Source organism: Tachysurus fulvidraco, chromosome 2, assembly GCF_022655615.1.
Source record: "Tachysurus fulvidraco isolate hzauxx_2018 chromosome 2, HZAU_PFXX_2.0, whole genome shotgun sequence".
Classification (NCBI taxonomy): domain Eukaryota; kingdom Metazoa; phylum Chordata; class Actinopteri; order Siluriformes; family Bagridae; genus Tachysurus; species Tachysurus fulvidraco.
This window is the reverse complement of record NC_062519.1, coordinates 4,874,186-4,898,487: the sequence shown is the minus strand read 5'-3', so window position 1 is coordinate 4,898,487 and position 24,302 is coordinate 4,874,186. Positions and strand designations below refer to the sequence as shown.

The following is a 24,302-nucleotide window of genomic DNA, read 5'->3' as shown; positions in this document are numbered from 1 at the left end:
GCCTTCATGCTTATACAAAAAAAAAAATCAACTCAAGCAAACAAACAAACAAAAAACGTCTGTATCGAGCCGATATACCTGCGGCGCGAGCGCACACCACTGAAGGACTGCAGGTGCTCATTCAACACCGGGAATGTTGTCGCGAGCTTGTTTTCGCGTGCTAAGTCCCCTCCCCCTCGCCTCGCGAGCCGCAACGTTCCGTCACCTCGCTGCAGCCTTGTCGCCTTTCCAACCGGTGGGTCACGTGCCCGTAACAGTTTAGTGGTAGTTTTAAATGGAAAATGTTGGTTGCGTTGGAAATATAAAAAATGTGCAACGTCTCTAAAGTTGTTGTGTTATATAACAAAATGGCCGAACAGGTTTGTTGTTGTGTCAAGTGTGATTGAAGAGTAGCAGACACCGAGACAGTGTAAGATTTCTTCCAACCGGTTGGACAAGAACTTTTCGGTAAGTGGATAAAGTTACATTCCGCTTCCTGCAAGTCATACAATGACAGAAGGCAATATTCACAGTACGTGAGAAACATATTAAAATGATAATTAGGCAATTTAAATTAATAACACTAATAGTGTCTATGTTTAAAAAAAGCTGAAATGGATAAACGTCCTTGTGTCCTGGGGGCGTAGCCAGAACTTTACAACAAGGTGGCCAGGTTACACCCAATGACTTTATTCTGGTGGCAATCTAGGCTGAGGCACACTAATAATTTAGGCTAAAGCACACTAATAATCTAGGCTAAAGCACACTAATAATCTAGGCTGAGGCACACTAATAATTTAGGCTAAAGCACACTAATAATCTAGGCTGAGGCACACTAATAATTTAGGCTAAAGCACACTAATAATCTAGGTTGAGACACACTAATAATCTAGGTTGAGACACACTAATAATCTAGGCTGAGGCACACTAATAATTTAGGCTAAAGCACACTAATAATCTAGGCTGAGGCACACTAATAATTTAGGCTAAAGCACACTAATAATCTAGGCTGAGGCACACTAATAATTTAGGCTAAAGCACACTAATAATCTAGGTTGAGACACACTAATAATCTAGGTTGAGACACACTAATAATCTAGGCTGAGATACACTAATAATTTAGGCTAAAGCACACTAATAATCTAGGCTGAGATACACTAATAATTTAGGCTAAAGCACACTAATAATCTAGGTTGAGGCACACTAATAATCGAGGCTGAGGCACACTAATAATTTAGGCTAAAGCACACTAATAATCTAGGTTGAGGCACACTAATAATTTAGGCGGAGATACACTAATAATTTAGGCTGAGGCACACTAATAATTTAGTCTGAGGCACACTAATAATCTAGGTTGAGGCACACTAATAATCAAGGTCGAGGCACACTAATAATCTAGGCTAAGGCACACTAATAATTTAGGATGAGGCACACTAATAATTTAGGCTGAGGCACACTAATAATTTACGCTGAGGCACACTAATAATTTAGGATGAGGCACACTAATAATTTAGGCTGAGGCATACTAATAATTTAGGATGAGTCACACTAATAATTTAGGCTGAGGCACACTAATAATTTAGGATGAGGCACACTAATAATTTAGGCTGAGGCACACTAATAATGTAGGCTGGGGCACACTAATAATCTAGGCTGAGGCACACTAATAATGTAGGCTGAGGCACACTAATAATGTAGGCTGAGGCACACTAATAATGTAGGCTGGGGCACACTAATAATCTAGGCTGAGGCACACTAATAATTTAGGCCGAGGCACACTAATAATTTAGGCTGAGGCACACTAATAATCTGTATTCACATAAAATGTACCCTATGATCAGTGTGTGACCCAAGTAGAATATCTAAGCTATAAAAACCAAATGTCCTATCCTCAAATCATATGAAGTATACTAGCATGAAGAAGTCATAATCATCAGCAAACCGACCCTAATAAAGCGACTAAAGCAAAGTCAAATGATTAACAATTACTAGCTAAATAAGATCATTATTAATTGAGTTAATTAACAAGTTGATGATTGTTCAAATAAGGAATATCATTAACATAAAACAAAGTTTACGTAAAGGCTTACCAATGTTTGCTCACCTGCTTGTTCGTTGTGGCTGCTGAGGCCAAGGAATAGAAACTTCTCTGTTTGCTAGCTAAATTTGCTTTAAATCGTCAAGCCCGATAAAATGAATTTTAAAATTCTTAAAGATGAGGTGGTCTTATCCTGCTTTTGCCTTACTAACAGCTAGTAAACCTCTTACATTTATTATGTCAATGCAAACATGGCTGTCAACTGTATGAATCTCAAAATTCAATCTGAATGTTGAACTGTTGTTGTAGTTCTGAAGATGGAAGTCAATATTGTCCTCAAAATTGCTCAAATGAACACTTTCTATGTTCATCAATGTTGGGAAATATCAAAATTGCTGAAGGGATCAAAGAAGTCCTCTTAGCAGGAGATGGTTAGATGGCCTAATGGTTAGAGAGTCTGAATCATAATCCTAAGGTTTTGGGTACGGGTCTCTGGCCGGCCACGACTGAGGTGCCCTTGAGCAAGGCACCGAACCCCCCAACTGCTCCCCGGGCGCCGCAGCATAAATGCCACTGCTCCGGGTGTGTGTTCACGGTGTGTGTGTGTTCACTGCTGTGTGTGTGCACTTTGGATGGGTCAAATGCAGAGAACGAATTCTGAGTATGGTTCACCGTACTTAGCCGTATGTCACTTCACTCACTCACATTAGCAAAAGCATAAATTTAGCGGTAGCAACTGGTGAGTACCAACCTCTATAACCACAAAAACACAATAAACTTCAAATTCTTCTCAATTATGAGTTCATTCTCAGTTTATGGAATGATCTTAAAGCAACATGACTGCATACTGTGTCAGAGGTAACTAAAGTAGCACTTTTTATATACACATATAGATTATAGTTTTAACTGGAAGATATACATCACTTTTCATTTAGCTGGCTATCATATTGCCAACAAAGAACAAACACGAAAGTTTCTATACTTCTCACCACGTCATATAATAAATACGTCAAAAGGCCCAAATATGACATAATTCCAATCTATGAATTACCACTTACAGGTATGTTAGCTAGCATGTTAGTGTTGATTAGATAGCTAATGTTAATTTTAACGTAATGTGAGAAATGGTTAGTGGATGCAAACTGTGAATTTTGTGAAAGTTGCTTTGTTACTCCATAAGAGTCACTCGTTTTGAAGTTTGCTTTCACAAAGTGTGTGTTGTTTAATTACTGTAGCGTTATTTTAATGACATTATATTGTACTTATACGTTAAAAGAGCCGATACACTGTTTAATCTCACAATACACTCGACACTACTATGAGATGAAGAGATCGGAACAGAAGTAAGAAATTCCTGTGACTTTACCTATTAGCTAAATGATAAATCTAATTGTGAATTAACAAACAGGCTGAATCATTCTTAGAGTTTGCGTGTACTTTATTTTCAAACGTTTTTAAACGTTTATTCGCACACCCTCAACTGAAAAATGTAGATTTTAATCAATAAGTAATACATTAAAATTTAAGACTAAGAATCTTAGTGTTAAGGTGCATTGTGTACACATTGTGTAGAATGGTTCAGAAATTACAGTATGTTGTGTACATTGTGTAGAATGGTTCAGAAATGATAATAACATTTTGTAATAACAAACAAATTCCAATTTTTGCATTTGTTAGCCTGATCAGAATATTTCAAACTCCATACACCTGAAGCTTGTTCTCGAGGCCTGTAATGCAACAACACTCTTGGTCCTTTGTACTCATCATCAGACATACATCTGTTTTCACTAGAGACAAGGCAAAATAATCCTGTAAAAAGGTGTTGAAGGCTGTAATAACACGGCCCTCAGCGCTGGGATAGCACCGACTGGATGTGTGTCACTGACAAGCTTGTTATTGAATGTTGTTGAGTGTTCCTGGGTATGTTGCGTATGTCACTATTAGATACTTTTCTCCAAAGTCCCCAGGCAGCATTAAGATAAACCCCACCAAAGCTTCCAGTACTGGGTGAAAAGCACAATTTCCTCTGGCTGCTGAAGCCCCAGAACACGGGGACCTTTGTAAATACCTCTTAAACCTCCCAGACTGTAAATCCAGGAGGCAGCGCAGAGATTCCAGTCTGTGATTTTTGGCCCTGGCTCTCGGCTTTTACTGGGGAAAGCTGAATGGAGGACTGCTCGAACTGGAACAGCCTCACAATGGGTGCTTTGTAATGGCATGAGCTTCTTAGTAATGGCCCAGAGCCTCTCTGGAAAGGCTAAATGGTTGTCTAGTTGTGGAAAATGTGTCACGGTGAAATGTGCCTTGCTGCAGATCTGCCTCTGGATCGCCTTTTTCAGCAGCAAAGAAGTAAAGAAGTTTGTGAATTTGACAGCAAACAACTTTTAAAGCAAAAATAAAAGCAGATACATTTTTTACAAGTTTTAACGCGTCTAAGACATAGAGAGGAAAATGCTCGTGGTTGCCAGATACGTGTTTTAGAATGTAAAGTGGTTGATAAAATGAGTCAGAAATCCAAGATTCCATATAGACCAAGATTTCACATATTTAGGAAATCATTATCATCTTAACAAAGTTGTGACTACGACAAAATTATTATATTAAAATAAACAGAAATGAATGAAGAATGACTAATGAATATTTTCTACTAGATCATAAAGTTTACATTTTTTCTACATATTATTTCACTAATAAAGGCTACTACTACTACTAATAATAATAATAAAAGCTTAACCTCTCATCTTTCAATCATATATGAGATTTCTGTACTACTGTGTGTACTGACTATGTATGAGCACATTGCATCCTTTCCAAATTTTCCGCATTTGCACATTTCAACAGGTACTAAACATTTTGCACATTTTTTTAACCTGTTTGTAAATGTATCTAATTTCTGTTAGTTAACTACTGTATGTAAATGGTTCTGCAATTTCTGGAGCTCGCTCCCAAGAATTTCACTCACCATGGCACATGTGTTGTGGTGATGTGACAATAAGGGTGACTTGACTTGACTTGACTTGACATTATTTCAGTCATTTAAAAGTGAGGTTTAAAAACATTGTGCGTAAACCTGTTAAATTCATAAAGAAACAAACAAAAAACAGGAAGCGCCTTTGCCTCTATTTAGATATTAAAGGAGAGTTTTCCATAAAATTAAATACTGCACTATTTAAAAGTCATAAAATACAAAGAAATAAAAGGATTCTTCAGAAACACAGATTGTATCGATGTTGTTTTATTATATTATAGATATTTTTTTTACACTTAATAACACATTTTTAAAAATGGAAGAAAACAGCCTGTAGAAAATAATCTAATTAGTTAGTAAAACAACTGACCTGGCAACTCACCCTCTGTGTGTGTGTGTGTGTGTGTGTGTGTGTGTGTGTGTGTGTGTGTGTGTGTGTGTGTGTGTGTGTGTGTGTGTGTGTGTGTTGTCTTTCATCAGTTAGCGTGTCACTGCCATCTACAGATCAACAGTGAAAAGTTCAACTTTGTTAAATCGAGCTGTTTGTTCTTTCTTCTTTTATTTTGAGGAGAAAGCATTTGTAAGCACAGCAAATATGTTAAAGCTTTAGCACACATAACATAAGTTTTTAATGACTATTATATATTTTCTATAATTATATATGCATATACAGTATGTACATACAAATGATCAAAAGTTATATATGTTGAAGTCCATTCCAGGTTCTTCTGCTGTCAGCCAGGACCAGGAATGTGAGAAACCAGACTGTTTAAGATTGTTGAAAAAAAAAAAAAAAAAGAACAGCAGTTTTTTCTTTCTAGTTTTGGTGATCCTGTTCTTACCGTAGCCTCAGAGTCCTGGAAAGTAATGTGGTCTTCTGCTGTTGTAGTTCATCTGCCCCATGGTTTGAAATGTGCCTCCTGAGATGCTTTTCAGATTTCCACAATTGTAAAAAGTGTTTGGAGTTATGTTTACGGAATTTAGCAGACACCCTCATCCAGAGCAGCTTAAATTTATCTCATTTATACAATTGAGCCTTAATTGAGCCTTGCGCAATGGCCCAGGAGAGGAAGCTTGGTGACCTTCTGATCAGTAGTCCACTTTAACCACTTAGCTGTCCTTGCCTTCCTGACAGCCTGGTCATTCTCCACTGAACTCTCTTCAGCATAATGTTTCTCTCATTAGAATAATAATACTGTGTAAACTCCAGAGACTATTGTGTACAAAATTCTTAACAGACTTCTCAAACACACCCATCTGTCACCAACAATCATGGTTCCAGTCACTGAATCTCACATTATTTTCCCACCGATGATGTTTGACACGAACATTTAACCGACTGAATATTTTCAGGACAGGTATTTCTAAAATAGTGGCATATATAGTGCACAGAATTTGCTTTCTGAATTTGTTTTTTGTTTAATGTTATTATAAAGAATCATAGTACTGACATAAATACATTAATTGAAAAAATTGTAATTTTTTAATTAGTAAATAAATAAAAGTGTAATAAAAGTAAGATAAAAATAACACTAGGAATGATTTTTGATCTTTTTTAATAATATACACTATGAATCTTCATTCTCGAATATTATTATTATTATTATTATTATTATTATTATTATTATTATTATTATTATTATTATTATAAAATATGGCATAAATAACCATTTAAATATTTATATATATTTATTATATTATTTATATACTTGTATATAAATACTGTAATATTTACTAATATATTCTAATAATTATATAATTATAATAGTAGTTTTATAACAATTTATAAAATAATATTATAAACATTCTAATAATATACACATGGCATACACTGTATCCTATTAGCCAAGTTTAATTCTTGTCATAAAGGTGTAATAATCCAACACTCAATTAAAACTAAATTACATTAAATGTCCTAAAGCTGTGCAAAGTTTGCTAACTGGAGACAGTGTGTTAATGAGTAAACCTGCACTTTGTCCCACTTTAACAAGAAATGTCATCATCATTGTTAATGGTGCAGAAGTTGTTTGAGTTCTATATGAACTTATGAACTTTATTTATTTTGCCTATTCTAACAGGGCAGGTCATTTGGAGGAGATCCGACACTGGCGTGATTGTGAAAGACTGGAGATATCATTGGCACAGCGCTATAAGGAGGAAAGCCGTGTTTGAACTGCCTCGACGTCTCTCCCCAACATACGCGACCATGGACATAGGAACTGCGATTCTAATTATTGGTTTTGCTGCTCTAGTTGCAGCCTTTTGCTTGTTGGTAATCGGATTGGTGTTTTCTGAGGTAATGAATGCTGAAATTCCTCCAGGACTTGCCAATCGTGGAAAACTGCAGGTTATGCACTGCAGTATGGTCGGGATAGCAGTCATGGTGAGTGTGTACATGGGACTTGTTGAGGATTTTTACATTTCTATTGTCTTCAGTTCTCCAAAAGTGGACAGTACCCTATATAATGTGTGTTATACGGTATATACTTGTTACAGAAACCCAGTTGTATATTAATCTGCATCTGATCTGTAGAGGTGTAACATAGTGTTTATCTTTCATTATCCTGGTTTGTATTTGAGCTACAGGGCAAGTTAACATATAACTCAACACAATACAAAGTCCATTCAAGTAGTTGCCCGTATTTCTTAAAAAGTGTTACGGTTATTATTTCACTGTGCAATGTGTATTCTTTCATTTATAATCGTATTATTCTCCTCATAGCATTCATTATTAAAGTCACAATCTGTAAGCATTGAAATAATAAAGTCGGCCACGTCGGTTAATGTGGTTGTAATCACGGCATCAAGGGCACTGAAGAGCTTCAAACCGTTTCATGTGTAAACACACTCAACTAATTCAAGGTGAAAAACCTGTCCAGTCATTATTCCTCAATACATCATAGATTTATCTGCTGAAATCCGAAAGCAATGTGTAGAATACAGGGCTCTCAAGTTTGAGAAGCACTGGCCTAGACTACTTGTTCTGAGCAGGTGAACAAGCTGTAAAACTGTTGGCTAAGTTACAGACACTCATGAAAAACTCATGCTGATGATCTGGGAAACGTCTCTAACAGCAGTCAAAATGTCATTGTTTCTGTCAAAAAAGTTGTGAATTTGTTGTAACATTAAAACAGGAGATCACGACTTACTCTGTGCTCAAAGTGATGCTCGCAGCTCCTGTGGTTTTGTCTGTGGGTGAAGGAGGATGATGCTGAACAATTCTAGGATCTGCTTTTTTAACATTGGCTGTTGTGCTACAATAGTGCTATTTTCACATTGTATTTCTCAGTATATCAATGCGTGACACCTGAGAATAATTAAACCTTTAATGGTTGTAATGCCCCAGAAATAACCTATAATGAATCGAAAACTTCTCCACAGCTTATTAAATATGCCATTATCTATGAATATACATGAAAATGCAGATATATAAACACACACCTGAATGTCCTCCTTAAACCAAGTGAAGGAAAAGGGAAGGAAATCCAACAGTGCTAGTTTAAGTACATAAAATACGGATCTTTCATAATATACAGCATGTTGACATAATTATTTTCTTCATATACGGTTACAGATCAGAATTCTTAACGGTTAGCAACCGTTAGCTATCCATTAATATCTTATGCTAACAAAGTTTAAAATTACTTAGATAAGTAAAATAATATAAAAAAAAAATAACAATAACTTGTAGTTGGCTAATGCTAAAGCTAACTCGCATGCTAGTGTTTTAAGGTTATTCATGCTAATGCTAGGTGAAATTTAAAGTGGTGAATGGTAAATGTTTCACAGTGTTTGAAACTTTTCGTTTTTAAAATTAACTAAGAGACCCATGTGTCAGAATAACAGTACACACTTTTGGCTCTCTTACTTAACATTAGCTAGATAACCTCACAGGTTCTAAAAGTTTCTAGGTAATCTCTAGTGCTTTTTTATTGATGTAACAACCTGAGCATATATGTGGCTGCCCCTTAAGAATGTTTCTGTCTAAAATGGATTTTTTTTTGTCTCAGGGTCGTATCCTGGAGCGCCTGGGTTTGTGTCATCAGTTGCATTTTACCCGATGGTTGACAGGTTGTATGCTTGGCCGTAAACGTCCCTCCCCTGCTGGTCTCCGCATTAAAGACTCAACCTTTGCTGGAGTGCCAGTGAGGATCTACGAACCCACAGCTGTTTCCGAGCACAAAAGACGAGGACTCGTGTATTTTCATGGAGGAGGATGGGTCCTCGGCAGCATCGGTGAGACACACAGCTTGTTTGTTTGTTTTATATGAGTCCATATGATTTTGAATGATCAAATATCTCACCTTTCCTACACGTTCTTTAGACATGTACGATGGAGTATGTCGACACATTGCAAGAAACAGTGACACCGTGGTCGTGTCTGTTGGGTAAGAAACGCAAAACGTGTCTTTTCCAAAAAATGTAGACAATTAAATAAATTAATTAAAAATGGGGTTTTACAGTATTTTTTTATATTGCTATTTTTAACAAATAAAATTTCAGATTTCTAAAAATATTTAACATTTTTATTTAAATATCCATTCATTTCCTTTTGCATTTTTATGCCAAAGGAAATTTTTTTTAAACGTTTACTTTAAAATATAAACTTTCAGACTTATTTTAGAAGTATACTTTTGATCATAAATTGACATATATGTCAATCATATAAGTTCTATAATATTTTAAAAAAAAAAACAATTTGAAAGAAGAATGAAAGAAAATTAATTTTATGTTTTTTATTGAAATTTAGAAAAAAATGTTTTACACCTTTAAACATTTTTTATACAATATTGGCAATAATATTTTATATGCTATAATCATAACAGTTAATACAAATAAAACTAATTTTTAAAAAAATATTAATACATAATTAATATGTATATATTTGTCATTTTAAATATAACAATTTTATGGTTAATATTCAATAATCATATATTGTAAGGTTTGTACTCAAATTATTTTTAAAATGATTCATTCATTCGTTTGTGTTATGAAAGTACAGAAAATCATTGTGCTGGTTGTTATCCTGACAGTTACAGACTCGCTCCCGAGCACCGTTTTCCTGCCGCACTAGATGACTGCGAGCTCGCTACACGTCATTTCCTGTCTGTGGCGGCTGATTTCAATGTGGACCCGCTTCGTGTGGCACTGGGAGGAGACAGTGCAGGTGGTAATCTAGCAGCCGCTCTTAGCCAGAGGCTGGCCACATGCCCGGATGGGCATCTGCCGTCACCCTGTGGCCTTGTCCTCATCTACCCGGCTCTGCAGATGGCCGACTTCAACCTGCCCTCTTATCAGCAGAACCACGCTGTGCCTGTATTGTTCCGTGCTCGTATGCTTTTCTACTATCTCCAGTACCTAAATGGTGACATGTCTGTGTGCCAGGATGTGCTGGAGGGCAGACATGTTCCCGCCGAGCTAAAGCTGCATTACAGCAAGTGGCTCGACCCCTCAAACCTCCCACCAGAATTCCGAGGTGGCACCCAAAAGCAGGTGGTGACAGCCCATGACGGTGAAGTGTATCACATAGTTAAAGGTGGTCTCGAACCGGGAATTTCTCCTTTACTGGCCGAGGATAAAGTTCTCCGCCTCACGCCGCCCACTTTTATCTTGACCTGCCAGTACGATGTGCTGAGGGATGATGGGATTCTGTACAGGAAGAGGCTGCAGGACCTGGGAATCAAGGTCACATGGTATAATGTCCCTGATGGCTTCCATGGCATTTTGAGCTTCTTCAGAAAGGGCTGGATGAGCATTCCTGCTGGAGTGAAGGCCATGGAGCAGATTGTCAGTTACATAAAGACACTCTGAGGCCTGGAGGTTCTACTCCAGTGTTTTCTGTTCTCCAGCCTATACCCTAAATTTATATTGTGTGTAATTAACACCCTTTCTCATCCAAATTCACATATCAACATGTGATTTTTTATGTTTATTTTTCTTGTATTTTGTTTATTTTGTTGTATTTATCTTTATTTTTCAGGCAAAAATCGTAGCCTGTTTGTTCAGAAACCCTAGTGGTGAAACATCTACCATCTGATTATTCTGCAAAAATATCAGCGCTATGTTCTTTATATGAAAGCTGTCAACCAAAGCGGCATGTCCTCAGTAATAAACTGTGTATTTACATTTAAAACATGAGCTTTCATCGTCTCTTTGGTTTGAAGCACTCAGTATCTGAACAGACATGTTTCATTTGGGAAATCACAAATCAAATACCTTTAACGGAAAAAATAATGAATAAGAATAAGATCAATAAAGAACCTTGAACCCTGAATTAATGGAGTTCAATAGCTACCATAAGATGTCCGTTGTAAGTAAGTATTGAGGTAATCACATGCAGGTTAATAAAGCGACTCGGGTTCTTCTTAATTAATAAATTCAAGAAAGTATTACACACATATGATAATTCATCATTGAGCTGACACACAGGAATAAACTTATAGCAATTTAAACAAAAAACAAATGCAAAGGCTCTTACATTTCTATGAAATGTTCATAAAATCATGACCCAGATTCTTAGAGACTTTATTTATTTTGCCTATTGTAACAGGACAGGTCATTTGGAGCAGATCCGACACTGGCGTGATTGTGAAAGACTGGAGCTATCATTGGCACAGCGCTATAAAAAGGAAAGCCGTGTTTGAACTGCCTCGACGTCTCGCCCCGACATACGCGACCATGGACATAGGAACTGCAATTCTAATGATCTGTTTTGCTGCTCTAGTTGCAGCCTTTTTCTTGTTGGTAATCAGAGTGTTTTTTTCTGAGGTAATGAATGCTGAAATTCCTCTCGGAGTTGCCAGTCGTGGAAAACTGCAGGTCATGCACTGCAGTATGGTCGGGATAGAAGTCACGGTAAGTGTGTACATGGGACTTGTTGAGGATTTTTACATTTGTATTGCCTTTAATTCTCCAAAAGTGGACAGTACCCTATATAATGTGTGTTATACAGATTATACTTGTCACATTTTGCATGCCTGTAATGAATGCTATAGTGATACCCAGTTGTATATTAATCTGCATCTGATCTGTAGATTTGTAACATCTTCAGTGTTTATCAGTGTTAATCTTTCATTATCCTGGTTTGTATTTGAGCTACAGGGCAAGTTAACATATAACTCAACACTTGATACAAAGTCCATCCAAGTAGTTGCCCTAATTTCTTAAAAAGTGTTACGGTTATTATTTCACTGTGCAATGTGTATTCTTTCATTTATAATCGTATTATTCTCCTCATGGCATTCATTATTAAAGTCACAATCTGTAAGCGTTGAAGTAATAAAGTCGGCCACGTCGGTTAATGTGGTTGTCATCATGGCATCAAGGGCACTGAAGAGCTTCAAACCGTTTCATGTGTAAACACACTCAACTAATTCAAGGTGAAAAACCTGTCCAGTCATTATTCCTCAATACATCTTAGCTTTAGCTGCCGAAATCCGAAAGCAACGTGTAGAATAATAAAACCTTTAATGGTTGTAATGCCCCAGAAATGACCTACTGTAGAATGAATTGAAAACTTCTCCACAGCTTTCCCCTTATTAAATATGCCATTATCTATGAATATACATGAATATGCAGATATACACACACACCCCTGAATGTCCTCCTTAAACCAAGTGAAGGAGAAGGGAAGGAAATGCAACAGTGCTAGTTTAAGTACACAAAATACGGATCTTTCATAATATAAAGCATGTTGACGTAATTATTTTCTTCATATACGGTTACAGATCAGAATTCTTGACGGTTAGCAAGCTATCCATTAAATGTGGGGTGCACAATGTTTGAAAAATGCTTCAGAAAACTGACTCGGGCCGTCTAACAAAACAAACATGTAGCCAATAAGCAGAAAGGGGTGTGTCTTCTCAATATGTGGTGGAGAGAGTGTTCAGTGCGCATGTCTGACATTAGCCGAAAGCGATTAAAACATTGACAAGGCGGATACCTGCGGTTACCGCTGCCTCGGTTTTTAGGTGTTGAACGTCTCCTTCCGCGTGAAACGGAGCTAAATCTTTAACGATACAACACACAGTACTACAAAAACACATTTGACCTTTATTACCATAGTATTACTCATTGAGTTCATTTATTGATAAAAATATACCCTCAGCCAGCTGCCCCAGCAGGTTCCGCCATAATAGTATGTATGTGTGGAGCAGTGCTATCGATACAGTGGTGACACCCATTTGGGTTAGGGGAGTGTTTGTTTTGGTGATTTCAAATGTCAACATTTGTTTTCAAACATTGTGCACTTTGCCTTTAATATCTTATGCTAGCAAAGTTTAAAATTACCTAGCTAAATAAAATGAAATCCCAAGCATACAGTAGATATTATTGATTTCATGCTGTAGCTACCTAAAATTAAGAAAATAACCTGTAGTCGGCTATTGCTAAAGCTAACTTGCATGCTAGTGTTTTGAGGTTATTCATGCTAATCCTAGGTGAAATTTAAAGTGGTGAATGGAAAATGTTTTGCAGTCGGAATGACGGTGAGGTATGTACACACTTTTGGCTCTCTTACTTAACATTAGCCAGATAACCTCACAGTTTCTAAAAGTTTCTAGGTAATCTCTAGTGCTTTTTTATTGATGTAACAACCTGAGCGTACAGTATATGTGACCCTGCCTCTTAAAGGTGGGGTCTCTGTTGTTTGAGAGATGCTTCAGAAAACCGTTGGTCCACCAAACAAAACAAAAACAAAACTAATGTTTAGCCAATGAACAGAAAGTGGTGTGTTTTGTCAATATGGGTGGAGAGAGTGTTCAGTGCGCATGTGTGACATTAGCAGAAAGCGGTTTCAACATTGACATGGAGGATAAAAACAAAGAAAGAAAGCGAAGAAAGGCTTATGATAAGGCAAGAAGTAGGACATGTTAATATAGGATCAGCTTTCCAGCGCTGGAGAGAACTGAAGGAGCAGGAAGTTGGCCACATATTCACAGATTCGAGTTTTCTTAGTCAATAACTCCTGAGCTAAACGCTGTTACTACACAAATAACACCTCTTTTCTATCGTAGTAATGTAGAGAGGCAGCTACAACCGCGTTTTGTGTAGTAACAGCGTTTAGCTCAGGAGTTATCGACTCAGAAACTCCAATCTGTGAATATGCGGCCAACTTTACTTAAGACGCCGAGGTTGTTTTTTCCTTCTCGATAGGTGAGTAACGTTGGTTTTGCTTTGTTACACAGAACTAATATATGCCTTTGTCCTTTACATGATTATGCTTGTGTGTCATTTTTGCTTGTTTGTTTATCTGCAATCGTATTGTTCTTCCCTTCAGCTATGATAAAGACAAGACACATTTCTTTCCATTAGTTGTCTGGGTTACGTATGTATGTGTGGGCGAAGCTATCAATACAGGGGTGGGGCCCATTTGGGTTAGGGGCGCGTTTGTTTTGGTGATTTCAAATGTCAACATTGGCTTTCAAACAGTGGAGACCCCACCTTTAAAACATGTATAAAGCTGTACTGAGAATGTTTCTGTCTAAAATTGATTTTTTTGTCTCAGGGTCGTATCCTGGAGCGCCTGGGTTTGTGTAATCAGGTGCATTTTACCCGATGGTGGACAGGTTGTATGCTTGGCCGTAAACGTCCCTCCCCTGCTGATCTCCGCATTAAAGACTCAACCTTTGCTGGAGTGCCAGTGAGGATCTACGAACCCACAGCTGTTTCCGAGCACAAAAGACGAGGACTCGTGTATTTTCATGGAGGAGGATGGGTCCTCGGCAGCATCGGTGAGACACACAGCTTGTTTGTTTGTTTTATATGAGTCCATATGATTTTGAATGATCAAATACGTCACCTTTCCTACACGTTCTTTAGACATGTACGATGAAGTATGTCGACACATTGCAAGCAAGAGTGACACCGTGGTCGTGTCTGTTGGGTAAGAAACGCAAAACGTGTCTTTTCCAATAAATGTAGACAATTAAATAAATTAATTAAAAATGGGGTTTTACAGTATTTTTTTATATTGCTATTTTTAACAAATAAAACTTCAGATTTCTAAATATATTTAACATTTCTATTTAAATATCCATTCATTTCCTTTTGCATTTTTATGCCAAAGAAAAATACATTTTAAATGTTTATTTATATAAACTTTCCGACTTAATTAGACTTTTAATCATAAATTGTCATATATATCAATCATATAAGTTCTATAATATTTTTTTTTAAAAACACCAATTTGAATGAAGAATGAAAGAAAATGAATTTTTAGTTTTTTATAGGCATTTAGAAAGAATTGTTTTACACTTTTAAACATTTTTTTTTATATAATATTGGCAATAATATTTTATATGCTATAATCGTAATAGAAAATCATTGTGCTGGTTGTTATCCTGACAGTTACAGACTCGCTCCCGAGCACCGTTTTCCTGCCGCACTAGATGACTGCGAGCTCGCTACACGTCATTTCCTGTCTGTGGCGGCTGATTTCAATGTGGACCCGCTTCGTGTGGCACTGGGAGGAGACAGTGCAGGTGGTAATCTAGCAGCCGCTCTTAGCCAGAGGCTGGCCACAAACCCGGATGGGCATCTGCCGTCACCCTGTGGCCTTGTCCTCATCTACCCGGCTCTGCAGATGGCCGACTTCAACCTGCCCTCTTATCAGCAGAACCACGCTGTGCCTGTTTTGCTCCGTGCTCGTACGGCATTCTACTATCTCCAGTACCTAAATGGTGACATGTCTGTGTGCCAGGATGTGCTGGAGGGCAGACATGTTCCTGCCGAGCTAAAGCTGCATTACAGCAAGTGGCTCGACCCCTCAAACCTCCCACCAGAATTCCGAGGTGGAACCCAAAAGCAGGTGGTGACAGCCCATGACGGTGAAGTGTATCACATAGTTAAAGGTGGTCTCGAACCGGGGATTTCTCCTTTACTGGCCGAGGATAAAGTTCTCCGCCTCACGCCACCCACTTTTATCTTGACCTGCCAGTACGATGTGCTGAGGGATGATGGGATTCTGTACAGGAAGAGGCTGCAGGACCTGGGAATCAAGGTCACATGGTATAATGTCCCTGATGGCTTCCATGGCATTATGAACTTCTTCAGAAAGGGCTGGATGAGCATTCCTGCTGGAGTGAAGGCCATGGAGCAGATTGTCAGTTACATAAAGACACTCTGAGGCCTGGAGGTTCTACTCCAGTGTTTTCTGTTCTCCAGCCTATACCCTAAATTTATATTGTGTGTAATTAACACCCATTCTCATCGACATTCACATATCAACAACGTTCAGAAGTGTATTTTTGCTTAATTTGTCAGTCAAAAAAAAATTGTTAGTTTCTTCAGAAACCCTAGTGGTGAAACATCTACCATCTGATTATTCTGCAAAAACATCAGCGCTATGTTCTTTATACAAAAGCTGCCAACCAAAGCGGCATGTCCTCAGTAATAAACTGTGTATTTACATTTAAAACATGAGCTTTCATTGTCTCTTTGGTTTGAAGCACTCAGTATCTGAACAGACATGTCACCTCAGGACTTGTTTACTTATATTTGGGAAATCACAAATCAAATACCTTTAAAAATAATGAATAAGAATAAGATCAATAAAGAACCTTGAACCTTGAAATAATGGAGTTCAATAGCTACCATAAGATGTCCATTGTAAGTAAGTATTGAGTCTTTTTTTGTATAACAGGACATTGTGTCACTTTTTGTTGGTGGTAATCACATGCTGGTTAATAAAACGACTCGGGTTCTTCATAATTAAAAAATTCAAGAAAGTATTACACACATATGATAATTCATCATTGAGGTGACACACAGGTATAAACTTCTAGCATGTAAGGGCTCATTTCTATGACATTTTCATAAAATCATGACCCAGAATCTTAGAGACATTCTCAATGGGCAGATCTCCAAATCTAAAAATAAAACCACAAACGTCTACAGTGCATGCAAAAGTTTGTACACCCGTAGGACAAAACGACTGATAAAAATGACTAATAATGCGATTTATGTGTATCCTCTGTATATTTCTGTGTATTTTTAAAACAGATTCTGTATTTAGCATTATTTTGGCTCATTATTATTAACAAGGCAGTTTTACGTCTAACATGAAGACATTTTGTATTCCATATTAGTACACTGGCAATTTCTTTTCTATATTCTGGAAGATGTTTTTTTTTCTTCCAAATAACAGTCTTAATATCTTTATATCTCTTTATATGTATTTAGTCCTTGCAGACAAAACCTCATTTATAAATTCATCAAGTGAAATTCGTCATATGGAATCTGAGCTTCTTTCTTAATGAGTGTTTACCTTGTTTCTATAGTAACAGACCGCTCTGTCCTTCCCCCCTGCTGTGACAGCGTTACAATTGAGCTGCGATCGTTTCTGTCTTTAGTTTGAATGTAAAAGTGCTGGAGTTTCTGTTGCACGAGGACACGGGGAGGTAAGGTGCATTATGCAAGAAAAGGACATGACTTATGATAAATGGAAGCAGCCAGGATGGAGGATTGAGCAGAAATATGCCAACAAAGTGCTCATAGGCAACTGGGCTGAGGAAAGACTGCAGGTATCACTTTACACCTGCTTCCTTGAGTTGTTCTAGTGACACAGAACTGGATTTACTGATAAAAATGACATGTAATGGAAGATAAAATAGATATGAAAACTACCATATCATACATATACATATATATCATACATACTACCCTTAACTTTAACACTGAAACAAATAAATATAATGCGAAAATAACATCCATTAATCTGTAACTCCACTGTCACCATGTGTTGTTCCTAGTAAAACAGAATAGTATGCTTTTCCTAAAATGTAATATAAAATTAATAAGACATAACTGTACTGCTAGTAAGAATAGAAATAGATCATATATTTGCTTTATTATGCTCAGTATAGGAATCAGAAACATGACCTGGATTTGTCTAGAATTCGAATCTTGAATATATAATGCAGAATCCGGGATTTGAATTTCCATAACATAACTAATGCTGTGTGAATGTCAACTAACTTAATACTCAACTAAGAATTTTCTCTCATCTTCCTTAACACTTTTAGCAGACACCCTTATCCAAAGTGACCTTATTTTATTGCATTTTTTATACAACCAAGCTTGGTGGAACTGGGATTCAAACTCATGACCTTCCAAGCAGTGGTCCAACACCTTAACAATTAAGCTGCCATGTTTTTTTTTTAAAGAAACATCTAAAGAACTAAAGATATATCTAAAAATCCATTTAAATAAACATTGTACTACCCACATACCCCTTTAAAGAAACTTTAACTATTTAACTTCCCTTTTACAAAAACTTTAACTATCTAACTACGCTTTTAGAGAACCTTTAACTATCTAAATTCCCTTGTACGGAACCTACAACTATTTAACTATCTAACTAAGCTTTTACAGAGGGAAGTTCTGTTTACAGAACATTTGTCAATGTCAATGTCAACTTTATTTGTATAGCACTATTCAAACAAAACATGTTGACCAATCTGCTTTACAAAATCTAAGTATAAAAAAGAAATAAATACAATTTTATTAATAGCAATACACACATTTACAGTAATAATAAAACATTTCAACAAGAGGGATATGCCATGGAAAACAAGTATGTCTTAAGTTGTATTTTAAAAATGTACACGGAATCAGCATCCCTGATGTACATGGGTAAGCTATTCCAAAGTCTAGGTGCTACTGCTGCAAATGCACGATCCCCTTTCCCCCTTAACATTTAACTATCTAACTTCCCCTTTACAGAACCTTTAAATATCAAACTTCCCCTTTTACAGAACCTTTAACTATCTAACTTTCCTTTTACAAAACCTTTAACTATTTAACTATCTAACTAAGCTTTTACAGAACCTTTAACTATCTAACTTCCCTTTTACAGAACCTCTAACTATCTAACTATGTAACTAAGCTTTTACAGAGAGAAGTTCTGTTTACAGACCATTTAACTATCTAACTAAGCTTTTACAGAACCTTTAACTATCTAACTTCCCTTTTACAGAACCTCTAACTATCTAACTATGTAACTAAGCTTTTACAGAGAGAAGTTCTGTTTACAGACCATTTAACTATCTAACTAAGCTTTTACAGAACCTTTAAATATCTAACTTCCCTTTTCCAGAACCTTTAACTATCTAACTATCTATAAGCTTTTACAGAACCTTTAACTATCTAACTATATATAAGCTTTTACAGAACCTTTAAATATCTAACTTCCCCTTTACAGAACCTTGAACTATCTAACTTCCCTTTTACAGAACCTTTAACTATCTAACTATCTAACTAAGCTTTTACAGAACCTTTAACTATCTAACCATTTAACTAAGCTTTTACAGAACTTTTTAACTATCTAACTTCCCTTTTACAGAACATCTAACTATCTAACTAAGCTTTTACAGAGGCAAGTTCTGTTAACAGAACATTTAACTATCTAACTAAGCTTTTACAGAACCTTTAAATATCAAACTTCCCCTTTTATATAACCTTTAACTATCTAACGATCTAAGCTTTTACAGAACTTTTAACTATCTAACTATACACAAAATCTCTTGATCTTTTAACAAATTAAAAATCAATGGATTGCATTTTAAGAACTAAACGCCGCTTTTTAATTCAGGGGAGAATGTAATACTCAGTTGCAATGTAGTTTATCAGTGTGTTGCAGTAGTCCTACACTGAAATGCAGTCACTGTTCAGTCTCAGCTCTAAGCTGTACTATGGGTGGAGATAGAATAATAAAAAGATAAAGGAAATTTTTGATTACAGTTCCCTAAAGATTTTATAAGTCCACAGAGTGTATGGAGTTGAACCTCTCCAGATTGCTAACCATGCAGAAATGGAATTAAATCCATAAATTGTACATCCAACTTATATAAACAAATAGTAAGTACACAATGAAAACTGACAAAATTGCAGCTTTTAGTTATACAGTTTATCTCTGAAGCAGCAACGTTTAGGCTGCGGCTTGCTTCATTATTTTAATAGCTTCTAAAGTGTTGCTTTCACAAGCACTTAACAGATTTAATAAGCAAAACTCATGACATGTCTCTAATCTTGACCGTTACTCTGTCTAAGCATCTTATTCCCGCATTATTCATCTACTTCATCTCACCTCTAATTAAAGCAGTATATAAAAGCAGTTATTAAAAAACATTATGTACTTCACAAATGTCGATAAGCTTCATCTCAATTTTCTAGAAGGTCCAAATAGATGTCTTGCGTCTTTCTATTTATTCTAGGAAGAAAGGGTTTTCTGTTTGTTTTGGGTGAACTTTTATTTCCTCTCAGTCACAATCACCGGGCGCCTGCTGTTCTCGCAAACATACGGCCTGCAAACTGCAAACATTCACACTCTGTGATTCAGACCCTGATAGGGTAAGATTTCCTTGAGCAAGACTCAAGATCTTTGCAAAAGTGATTAGAGGTGTGCGATTAAGCTGACTCAGCACAGCCGGGGTGTTTGAACAGCAGACGAATAGCACTACCCTGGCTGAGTGTTCATTCGGCTCTGAGAGAAAGATGAGCTGGAAAAGCGGCAGCGATCGATAAGGCTGCTGATCGTGCACTGTGATTGCTGAGTGCTGCCGTTAGGTCCTCTTTTACACTTAGCTTTTTTTGCCTACTGTATATATTCTGTGTGTGTGTGTTTTTGTGTGTGTGTGTGTGTGTGTGTGTGTGTGTGTATGTCAGTTCTCTCAGAAGTGTAACACAGCACAAAGTAGCAACAGGCTGGACTTCAAGCCTCATCCAGACCACAAACCAGATGTGATCGTGAGGCGGACGGCGATTCGTAGATCTGAGGTTTGAGCAACGTGATTAAAAAAAATGTTGTATCATGCATAATGAGTGCTTAAGCATCTATATACTGTACAAGTACATTCTTATGCTACATTTGTACACTCCTAAGCATAAAGTGCAAAGGTGCTGTCATGAAGTGGCAAAGTGGAAGATATTGCACATATTCAATCCTATAAATTATTAACTTAATATGGAAAGTAATGTGGATACGGTACAGCACAGTAAATCCTACTGTATGAGCAAGTAAAGTGCAATAAAATTTCTTTTTCATTTCTGTCGTAATGCAGATTTTATGCCATGTAGAACTTGCAAGGATGAGAAAAATTCCCATTATTCTTGCTTGAAAGCATTCGCACAGTTCACATCACGGTCTGGATTAAAATGGTGGCTGAAATCTTAGCATAGAACTAAAGTAGGCTGTGAAATTTAAGTTGAAACCAGAATTTATTTCCTTGAATCTGGAGAAATCGTTGTTGAATTTTCCCAAAATAAAAACATCAGCGTGATATTCCCCAAGAAAGTGGTTATTTTATGACATAAATGCAGCACAAAATTGACATTAGCATTCAGAATGTTATACAACTGTTATAATGACATTAGCATTGGTAATGAATGTCATTACAACTGTTATAATGTTTGGCCATTTATGTCACATGCTAGTGAATGCTCCTTACATCAGGTTTTACTAGAAACTAGAGAGGAGACTGACGACAGCAGTCAACAACGGTCACAACTCAGTCAAACAACCCAGTTTATGGCATGTTTATGTCAGTCTTATGCATGGTTCAAGAAAATTGAGACCTTTATCTTTCTATCATCTGTGTGTCCAGGGTCTTCCTACCAGACTCCTCTTCTCCCACCATAACACTCCCACTTCACATTACTTGGTCACACTCTATGACGAGTCTTATAGTCGACATAGCTCCACTGGCCTTCCCAAGCTCCGCACATGGCACACTGACAAGATGGGTTGGATCCCTGAGAAGTCAGATCATCCGCTTTATGGTATTAACCCTTGAATTCTGTTATCTTAGTGTATCACCATGAGTTTCTGAGTTTATAGAAAGTTATATCCAGTTTATAACTACTAATATCATTAGTTATTGTTATATATATGAGTTATATAGTTGTTGTGCTTTAACAGTAATTTTTTGTTAGGTCATTCCGAACATTGAATCATGTGTTATGTGTCTTGACATAAAAAGGAGATAATGACAAAAATATATGACAAAAATAAAAAAACAAAATGACAAAAATGACATAAGCAGCTAATAAGATAACTGAGGTTTGTTTGTAAAAAGCCTTTATAAAATGTTAATGTATGCTTATATCAGTTGTCATGATGAGCTTATCATTTCATGTCACTCTATGATGAGTCATGTCTTTCTGGATTGAGTCATGTCACTCTGAATCATTACACTCTATGATGTGTCATGTCATACTATGACTGTATGATGAATCATGTCACTCTGATGAGTCATGTCACTGAATCATAACACTCTATGATGAGTCATGTCATATTATGACTGTATGATGAGTCATGTTACTCTGAATCATAACACTCTATGATGAGGCATATCATACTATGACTGCATGATGAGTCATGTCACTCTATGATGAGTCATGTCTCTCTGTGATGAGTCATGTCACTGTATGATGAGTCATGTCACTCTATAAACAGTTATTACGGCGTTACACAGTGTTACTAGTAATAAATAAAGCCAGATCACTCTTCCAATCAATATTCATTTTTGTAAAGCTTTTAAATTTGTTGCATTGGTGCTTGCTTGCCGTTGCATTTTCAGCGTTCTGTCACAAGTAGCAGCAGTTAAAAGTTAGTTGGGAATATGCTCCAAATCTGTCAGCAGGCTAATTAATGATTGCAGTACAGAACAGCTGAGTCCTGAGTCCTGCTCTCCTCCTTCCTTCTCTCCTCTTTTGCCTTCTACACACACACAAACACACACACACACACACACACACACACACACACACACACACACACACACACACACACACACACACACACACACACACACACACACGTATACATATTCCCAGGCCCTCCGACCAACTATGGTCTGACAGAGCTTTGGCGAGCGCAGCTGGAGAAGCAGCAGGCGGGGTCGCACATGCACAGTATGTACAGAGCGGCGTATCCAGTGCATCCCACAGATGCATTCTGTCAGCCTCGACATGCCAGAGCGCCACGCCTGACCTCCGTCAGAAAGAAGGACCTGAAAATAAACCACATGCAAGGAAATGCTGCTAGACCAATGTCACCTCTGCCATGTGTGTAACCCTGATTTTATCAGATTGATTGTGTGGAAAAATGCACATACATATCGTTAATGATTCAAAATAGCATCTATATATACACCTCTTAATAGAGAACATTGAACATTGTAAACATTCTCCATCCTTTTATTTAAAAGTCCTACACAATTTCCAGAATCTACACTAGATGTGTTTTAAAGTACAATAGTTCATAAGTAGAGTTACTGCTACCACCAGCAAGCGGGTGGACGTTGATTATTTGATTAATTATTATTTGATCTTATTCTATTTAAGTTTTTGCTTTTAAACCATACCAATGCACCAATGATTACCAATGAACTGCTTAATGTCGTGACAAGTCAGTCCATTATTTTCAGTATGTTGTACCATGTTTCTGTACGAGTCTTTTCACTTACCAGCCTCCCTTGAAACTTGTCTTGTTACCGTGCAACCGCAAAGTCCTTCATCCTCAAGACTTTCCCTTGGTGGAAATTTAAAACACTGACACTTAGAGACTCATAAATGTTAAATAAATGTCTACTTTCAGAAATCTCCACCATAACAATGATTATACAACAATTATATCCGCTCCACTTATTCCATTCGATTAAGTGACAGTTTCAAGAGCACTTTTCCTAGAACCGCACTGGGACATTTTATAGTGTGTATCCCCGTAGGCGCAAACCCTACTGGCTTATGCCTACGGCCAAATCATGGCATAATTGCACTCTTGCTTGTGCCATATTGCTTAATTATACAGAAAATCGTACTTGTTACATAACATTTGTAAACGCTAGTTATTATTAGGATAATGCATTACATTATATGTGTATTAATATATTAATATAAACCTGTGATTTGCTGAGCACCATGAACTTCTTTCAGAGCTGCTTTTATAGAAAATTAATCAGATATAATCATGAATTCAACAGCACTGAATTACAGAATAAAATTGATTATAATGAGCAAGAAAGTACAGCATATTTTTCATCTCTCTAAAATGCACATTTTATGTTTGTCCTAATATTCTGATAATCGGTGCAAATTTTGCACTAGTTTGTGGAATAAAAAAGAACAAAATCACATTTTGATCGGTGCTTCATTTCCTTTACATATTATATAATAGGTGTCACTCAAGACCCCAGCAACAGCAAAATCACAAATATGTTTTAAACGATTGTGAAACATTTCGATGTCCTATCAGATTGGCAAAATGTTTACAAAGGCAGGAAGGTTATTTTTTGGATTTTCTGTTTCAAAAATATGAAT

The 24,302-nt window shown here is 36.8% G+C and overlaps 3 protein-coding genes across 4 annotated transcripts; all 3 read left to right on the top strand.

Moving 5' to 3' along the window:
* The first annotated feature begins 6 nt into the window (after positions 1–6).
* On the top strand, positions 7–11,123 carry aadacl4 (arylacetamide deacetylase-like 4). 2 transcript variants are annotated; one of them, XM_047809803.1, is made up of 5 exons: positions 7–235; positions 7,064–7,368; positions 8,996–9,221; positions 9,310–9,373; positions 10,019–11,123. In XM_047809803.1, the coding sequence occupies exons 1-5, from the start codon at positions 7–9 to the stop codon at positions 10,794–10,796; spliced, it is 1,602 nt and encodes a 533-aa protein (XP_047665759.1). In that variant the 3' UTR covers positions 10,797–11,123. The 2 variants fall into 2 exon arrangements, with proteins under 2 accessions (XP_047665759.1, XP_027023555.2); XM_027167754.2 differs by having other exon boundaries at positions 196–447.
* A 257-nt stretch (positions 11,124–11,380) lies between these two features.
* Positions 11,381–16,401, top strand: LOC113656471 (arylacetamide deacetylase-like 4). The gene is made up of 4 exons (XM_027167753.2): positions 11,381–11,840; positions 14,491–14,716; positions 14,805–14,868; positions 15,333–16,401. Exons 1-4 carry the CDS (start codon positions 11,664–11,666, stop codon positions 16,108–16,110), a joined length of 1,245 nt encoding a protein of 414 aa, XP_027023554.2. The 5' UTR covers positions 11,381–11,663; the 3' UTR covers positions 16,111–16,401.
* An 867-nt stretch (positions 16,402–17,268) lies between these two features.
* On the top strand, positions 17,269–23,166 carry cfap107 (cilia and flagella associated protein 107). The gene is made up of 4 exons (XM_027167654.2): positions 17,269–17,506; positions 20,649–20,759; positions 21,587–21,761; positions 22,818–23,166. The coding sequence occupies exons 1-4, from the start codon at positions 17,396–17,398 to the stop codon at positions 23,054–23,056; spliced, it is 636 nt and encodes a 211-aa protein (XP_027023455.1). The 5' UTR covers positions 17,269–17,395; the 3' UTR covers positions 23,057–23,166.
* The last annotated feature ends 1,136 nt before the right edge of the window (positions 23,167–24,302 follow it).

Coding starts and splice junctions, on each gene's coding strand:
- LOC113656471 (XM_027167753.2), top strand. CDS start 11,664: ATGGACATAGGAACTGCAATTCTAATGATCTGTTTTGCTGCTCTAGTT. Junction 11,841..14,490: donor TGGTCGGGATAGAAGTCACG/GTAAGTGTGTAC, acceptor TTTTTGTCTCAG/GGTCGTATCCTGGAGCGCCT. Junction 14,869..15,332: donor ACCGTGGTCGTGTCTGTTGG/GTAAGAAACGCA, acceptor TTATCCTGACAG/TTACAGACTCGCTCCCGAGC.
- cfap107 (XM_027167654.2), top strand. CDS start 17,396: ATGCAAGAAAAGGACATGACTTATGATAAATGGAAGCAGCCAGGATGG. Junction 20,760..21,586: donor CGGCGATTCGTAGATCTGAG/GTTTGAGCAACG, acceptor CTGTGTGTCCAG/GGTCTTCCTACCAGACTCCT. Junction 21,762..22,817: donor GTCAGATCATCCGCTTTATG/GTATTAACCCTT, acceptor ACATATTCCCAG/GCCCTCCGACCAACTATGGT.
- aadacl4 (XM_047809803.1), top strand. CDS start 7: ATGCTTATACAAAAAAAAAAATCAACTCAAGCAAACAAACAAACAAAA. Junction 236..7,063: donor CCTTGTCGCCTTTCCAACCG/GTGGGTCACGTG, acceptor CTATTCTAACAG/GGCAGGTCATTTGGAGGAGA. Junction 9,374..10,018: donor ACCGTGGTCGTGTCTGTTGG/GTAAGAAACGCA, acceptor TTATCCTGACAG/TTACAGACTCGCTCCCGAGC.